Below are 7146 nucleotides of genomic sequence, written 5' to 3'. Positions count from 1 at the left end.
TGTCCAAACCTCCAGTTAAATTCTCACTTGCACCCTTGTATAATTTAAATCATAGTACAATAATTTATTAAATAATATTTAAACAAATAATAAGCATTTATCGTTAGATGCTAACTGTATTTAATTTGCCCTGTATATGTACTCTGCACAATGACAGTGTGATTTTAATATTATATTTTACACCATTAGACGATATATACAATAAACTCTGCTCCATACATATTCAAAGCTTCTGATCGGTGAATTTATTAATGCAAGAATATCCCCAATGTCTAGTGGTCTTTTGGAAGGTGGTCTACTGCTGTTATCCTATAGATGGCGTATGGAACAAATCCAGCCAGTAACCCAGAGTCAGCCTTGTGAATACTATACTATACTATACTATACTATACTATACTTTTACATAGAAAAATGTAGCGTAACTTTAGCGTATAGACTTGCATTCTGTTTCGAATAGCCCTATGTAACATAAGTCCCAATAATATGACATTCGTTTAATTTTATTCTTGGCAAAACGTTCCATCACGCATCTGACCGTAAACGACACTATAATACGGGACTCTGCAAAACCAATAAATGAATAAATAAAATAGACCAATAAAACAGAATAATATGCACCATGTGTGTGGTCAGATATCATCAGTCATAACACACCGACCGCATTTATATTCGCAAGGGCAATGCAACGTTTCACCTTGTGTGAACAGGGACGGGAGGGGGGAGAAATCCCGTAAAAAAGGGTCACGCTGATTATTTATTGGCAATACGCCACGTGCGTGTGTGTGTGTGTGTGTGTGTGTGTGTGTGTGTGGTTGTTTTACTGGAATACAAGGGGTGGAGCCTTTAGAAATATCAGTCGGTACTTCAACTCGATGGCACGAACCTCCACTACCTCTGATGGACTTTCACACAGCTGATCTCTGATCAACTGTTAAAAAACTGACATGAAACCGATCTTGATCCTTTTAAAAGAAGGTCTATTATGCATAAGCGCTTATATGGAAATCACAAAAGCAGCTATGTTTTAAGAAAACTCCCAAGATTGAGTCGGATAACGCTTTGAAGGTAAAACGACGTTTTGCGCTTTATTCTAACGCACTGGGGTTCTTTAGAATCTATTAGAAATGTATGCATATATTATTATATCGGACTGTTATGCATGCCTCGGTTTGTACTGTGCTACATGGTATCCATGTCAATTAAACTATGTTGTTGAGCTTTGTAATGCGAGCTAATGCACAGCTTAATAGTTTGAAGTCTGCTTTAGTTATATATGCGAGCGAGTCGGATTAAACGACCTCAATGTAACCCGAATACGTTAAATCGGTGAATTTCTATTCCAGTTAGGATAGGAGAGTGAAGGGGTATTTACAGTGTAATACGAGACAGAGACCGTGTGTCATGAATGAGAAATTGGGTTATTCACAACGAACTGGAGGACCTCATTCATAACCTGTTTTCTAATAGCCCAAGAGAGCGATCGAAGTCAATATCGGGTTTACACGGTCGTGCTTGGACTAAAAATAAAGCTTCGATTAGCAACTAGTTAATTTATCCACTGCAAGCAGTTTTAACATTTGCGCTTCAAAATGATCTCGCATCTATCTTACTTATACAAGTATTCATTTCTCATCTAATAGTGCCTTGTAAAACTAAAAGTTATTGGATTGCTTGCTTAACTAGTACCATTAGTACTAGAAAAACTAGAATATGGAACAGCAACATACTAGTGGGAAGTTGATATTTAAATCACAGATCCCTATAGAATTCACTAACTTGAATCATTTGTTACCAGTAGTATTACTAGTTGCAATAGTATTAGTAAAACTGGAATAGGTACCAGCAACATTGGCATACGTACTAGTGAATGGCAAGTAGTTGATCTAAAACACATATTCCCATGTAAATCATTAACAAAAAATAGCAATTTGTTATCAGGATTATTTGGAGGTTGACTAGTAGCAATAGTACTAGTAAAACTGGAAAAGGTACCATCAGCATTGGCATACACCAGATGTATTGGGATAGTGACTAGTAGAAAAGTACGATGTAGTGATTGAATATATATTAGTCACTATTGAAATAAGTACTAGCATCTAATGGTTAAGTTGATGCATTAGGTTCTAAAGCACAACGATTAGATAAATGGACACAATACTAGTCAGTAGTCACTACTACTGAATTACTTGAAAAATAAGTACTAGTAAAAAAACAGACACTAATTAAAGAAGTAAAAGTTAGTTTATCTCCAAATGGGACGATTACATAACTGAAATGCGTAAATGTGATGTTTCTTTGGAGAGGGAGGGTTGGGCTTTAATGATAAGGAACAAATGTGAGAAACAACCAATCCAGTTATTAGAACTATGAAGGGCCCTAATAAAAGTGATGTCATAGCAGATCAAGTCTGCTGGCACTGGCTTCTGTTGTTCTCACTGTTTGGTTGATGCTGACATTTTCCATTTGGCTTTTCCTTCAGCTGCCTTCCATACCCACCGAGACATCATTTCTTCTGGATGTGGAAGAGGTGCCAGAGCTCTGGGCGTTGTGTTGGTGCTCTCCGGTGCATGAGCACCCTGGCTGGGACGGCCCTTCGGCCCTGGACCCCGAGCACCAGTGGTTGCCGGGTGGTACAGGGGGCGGGCAGAGAGCCATGGTAACGCACAGTAGGTTTGACAGCGCCATGAGCAGCAGCCCCTTTGAAGGCGGCGTGCGCCTGCCCCCCCACCGGTACAAGACCTTCAGTTCTCGGGCGCAGTATCAGATGGTGATCGCAGCTGTGCGCAAACTGCAAGAGAGCGGCTTCTACTGGAGCACCGTGAGCGGGAAAGAGGCCAGCGCACTGCTGAGCGCCGAACCCCCGGGCACCTTCTTGGTGCGCGACAGCTCAGACCACCACCACTTCTTCACGCTCAGCGTCAAAACGAGCACAGGCACCAAAAACCTGCGCATCCAGTGCGACTCCGTCTCCTTCTTCCTGCAGACTGACCCTCGAAGCGAGCAGGCCGTGCCGCGTTTCGATTGCGTCCTCAAACTCATCCATCATTACATGCCGTCGGCCGGGACGGGGACCTCGTCAAAGGTCCAGGCCGTCGGAGAAGGTGGAAGCGCGGCCGACGGAAGTGCCTACTACATCTACTCTGGTGGCGAGAAGATCCCTTTGGAGCTACTGCGTCCGCTGGCGTCTAGCCTGTCCAGTCTGCAGCACCTATGTCGAAAGACTTTAAACGGTCATATAGACATGTCCACCAAACGGGACCAGCTGCCTCATCCACTCCAAGAGTTCCTCCAGGAGTATGATGCTCCTATCTAGCTATTCTTGATGGGTTTCAGATGGAAGAGAAGAATAAGGCGCGTAAGTGGAGTTTATCGCTCCCGACCTCGGCTTCTGTCAGTATTGCGGGCCAGCTGTGCCTTCGACCTCTGGATTGTGAACTTTTGAAGGACTGCACGAGATACGTTCTCCCACTCGAGTGGATCTGACATCTCGGCAGCTGTCGACACGAAAGGACTTCGGCGTTTCTGCGGCCAGTCGGACTGCTGAAGATAAACACGAGCGATAGTTGATCAGTACAGGAGTTAAGTGTGCTGCTATGGCTACGGTCCAGGCCTTCATCATCGATCGGGAGACACTCTCTCATGTCTGTTTTCTCCAGCTCAACATTTTTTTGACTTTCTCCTGGAAGGAAGGAGCGAGAGCTGGGTGTTTGCGATGACGTACACATTTCCACTGCTTCTTGCCAAGTGTAATTGCCTCATAAGTGGGCATGGGGGCGCAAATGGGGTGGCTACTTACCGCTCACGACCGACACTGTCTGCTATGGTGACTGTGTGCGGGGTCAAGAAAAAGGACTAGAGCGAACATATCGACTGGACGAGAGGCCTGTTACCGCGGGCCTTTGACCTCCCTTAGCCCTCTCTGGAGAAGACGGCCCCTCAGTGGACTGTTGTTACTTTGTTCGTGACAGGAGCCAAAGCAAACAGTAGTTTCATTTGTGTTAGGAAAAGGCAGGCTGAACATTGTTGACGATATGAGCGTATATATGAATTGTCATTCATATACTGTGAAGCAAATACAAGCACAGTATGAAAAATCTTTAGTAACTTATTTACTGTGGTGTTCAACATGAAGGACCATGCTTCTCTGATCACACGGAGAAGCATTCGTACTTTGTGTGCTTCAAATCCTCATTCAATAACAACGACACAGTGTTTGTTTCACTAGCAGGACTTGACGTCTGCTATTCAATGAATGTATTATGAGTCTATGGAAGGGCTTATGGTTTCACTTGTAGATTGTTTTTCTCTTTTTTTTTGTTTTGTTCATATTTTGTCAAATCAAGGTGTTTACATGTGTGGCCACCAACAGGACAGCATGTTTTTTACTGTCTTTTATAAAGATGTCTCATCTTAAGGTCTGGTCTGATGACCGCAGTGCAAGCTTGAAGATCAGAAAACAAAGGCATTAACATAGAAAATGCAGCAAGAAACTTTGCACATATTTATATTTATAAGATATTTCCATAATTTATATTAAAGAGCACTATTTTTACAAAATGGACCCAGCCATGTGCCTCACATTCTTGTGTGTATAAAGCATATATATATGTATATTCTCTCTGGCCTCAGGCTGCATGTCATTTAAATATGCATGATTTTTAATGTGGCATTTGCTGCAGACAACATTTTCCTCTAGCCATATACACACACACACACAGATGAAGATACCACAACTGCTCTTGTTTTCAGAAAAACAGGTCTGAGGCTTACCCTGAGGTGTGTGTACAGGATGTCACTCTGTGCTTTCTCTTTTGATCAGTTAAAACATCTGCCTCTCTCTTTTTCTCCAGTCTTTTTAATAATCTTTCTGGATTAATCCTGGTCATTCGTCACTGAAAAAAATCAGGAAGTAATATTTTTTTAATCTAGTCTTTTTAATTAATATTGGAACTCTATTTAAGGTTACAAAACAATTTTTTTTGCAGATTGCATTTCTTGTACGCTTCCACTTATTTAATTGATTAACCACTCTCTTAATTAATTTTCTCTCCATTTAACTACGGGCTTTTATCAGATCTTTGTCCTCATATTAGAGGGTAATTAACATGTAGTAAAAGTTGTAACTCACAAACCATTAAATGCCTAAGTGGGGAAAAAAAATCAATAGGCCTTGATAAACTTCCTGAGCGAACCCAATAGAGCTTGACACGATAAGATTTCTGACTTACAGTGCAGACTTTTAATCATAGTAGTACAAAAGCGCTTGTGCAATTGAAAGATAACCTAGTTTATATTTGATAATCAAAGTCTTTTTTAAATCATTAGTGCTGATGTGAAAAGGTGTGGTTATATCAGTGGATTCCTATATAATATTTTGATGAATTATTACAAGCTAATTGAACTATAAAATAAATCCAGACCATATACTAGTATTAAAGCAGATCCTGGTAAGTTTTCACTGATCAGTATCTTTAGCTTCCTTAATTTTTGATTTGCATAGTTACACATGAAAATTCAAATAGAATATCAGTTCCTAGCAGAATGGAAAATAAATGCATATTTATAACCATACTCGGAAGCGAATGCAAAAAAAAAAAAAAAAAGTTTTTGCATTATTCACCCTCGTGTCAATCCAAAACCGGTGACTTTCTTCTGCAGAACACAAAAGATAAAGACAGTGGCACCCAAACAAGATTGGACCCAATTGAATTTAATAGCAATCTGTGGACCAAAAAAAAACATGCATTTTTCAAAATATATTTTGTGAAAAATGTCATACAGGTTTGGAACAACATCCGAGTGAGTCAACAATGACAGAGTATTCATTTTTGAGAATAATATGTATTTTATAAGAGATAAACACTTCCCTTATCAGAGTTTCCTAATAATATATGTGTCCAGTTTGTTTATACTAGTTCCTGCTTCAGCATTATGGGTAAATTCCACTCACATTCATACCAGACAGCCAAGCATAAGCAATGATGTGTGTGTTTTTGCTAAAGGGCCAGAGAAAGGTATACCCGCGAGAGAGATTTACTCCACAGCCTGTTTAGATTCCGAGAAATATGTTAATATTTAAAATACATGTACATACATGCATGAGAAACCACTGAACAATCTCTTCTCACAACTCCACTCTGAGTGGTATCTCCCGCTAAATTCTTTTTACGGTCGGTATTTGGGAAGTCTCCGCCTTTCCTTCACACTCGTTCGGGTCTTCCTCCTTCTTTTCCTCCCTCCCTCGTGTTTTCAAAACAAAGCAGCAGTCAGTGAGTCCATGCCCCAGTTGGTCAAAGCCAACGCCCGTGAAAAACACAAAGCCCCCGGGTTCACAAAGTTCCTGACCACCCTCTTCCCAAAACAACCGTTTTGGATATTTTTTATGCACATTAAGCATTAAACATGCACTCTCCACAGCCTTTGTGAATATATGGACACGTCTGCACGTAAGAAACAGTTGCAGCATGTCTCTACAGGATGTTTATGTTTTACTGCTGTCAATACCAGCTTCATTTGAGGTTTTACAGTAAATCACCTCTGTAATCTTCTATCTGCGCACTTCTGATTCGCTTACTGTAACCCTGGGGAAGCAATACTCCGCTGAGCCGCCTGCCGCGTGACTAGATATGCTTATGTTTCGACTTCCCTGAATTTTGCAAACTTACGGTAAACCCGGCTATGTTGATACTCCTGTTGAGGACGCTGATGACTACGATTAACAGATAAGTTATGAGCCGCGCAGCGAACCAGGCAGCGCGGACATAATACGTGTGTGTTTGTGTGTGCGTCTGACTAAATGACTGAAAGTAATGGGACTCCGGAGGGGTTGTGTGTGCTGGGAAACAGTCCAGTCCTCTCGTGTGTCAGTCCCATATTGTGGTTGACTTAACAGGAAAGGAATGTGAGGCAATTTTTTATACATCCTGGCCCGCTGCAGGGGCTCAGGGAAGACTCTGCAAATGTGTCCGCGCGTTCATATAGGCTAGGCCTATGTATGTGCGAGGGTGTTGTGAAATGTACTTTAACACAGCATCTTCGTAAAGTCTGTTATCAAGTCCGCCTGTAATCACGCAGAATGAAAACATAATGTTAACAACATGTCACTGAAATTGTCCTATTGAAAGCAAAATGGCAAACTAAGACCCT

General features: G+C 41.2%; 1 protein-coding gene across 1 annotated transcript; it reads left to right on the top strand.

Annotated features, from left to right (window-relative positions):
* The first annotated feature begins 872 nt into the window (after nt 1-872).
* Nucleotides 873-4859, top strand: socs3b (suppressor of cytokine signaling 3b). Its single transcript, XM_016572281.1, has 2 exons — nt 873-1065; nt 2480-4859. The coding sequence occupies exon 2, from the start codon at nt 2654-2656 to the stop codon at nt 3311-3313; it is 660 nt and encodes a 219-aa protein (XP_016427767.1). The 5' UTR covers nt 873-1065; nt 2480-2653; the 3' UTR covers nt 3314-4859.
* The last annotated feature ends 2287 nt before the right edge of the window (nt 4860-7146 follow it).

The sequence above is a fragment of the Sinocyclocheilus rhinocerous genome, unplaced genomic scaffold (assembly GCF_001515625.1).
Source record: "Sinocyclocheilus rhinocerous isolate Xijiao unplaced genomic scaffold, SAMN03320098_v1.1 scaffold140, whole genome shotgun sequence".
Taxonomy (NCBI): domain Eukaryota; kingdom Metazoa; phylum Chordata; class Actinopteri; order Cypriniformes; family Cyprinidae; genus Sinocyclocheilus; species Sinocyclocheilus rhinocerous.
The sequence above is the reverse complement of the archived record's forward strand: the minus strand, read 5'-3'. Positions and strand labels throughout refer to the sequence as shown.

What these genes read in the sequence shown, in the direction of transcription:
- socs3b (XM_016572281.1), top strand. Translation starts at nt 2,654, where the DNA reads ATGGTAACGCACAGTAGGTTTGACAGCGCCATGAGCAGCAGCCCCTTT.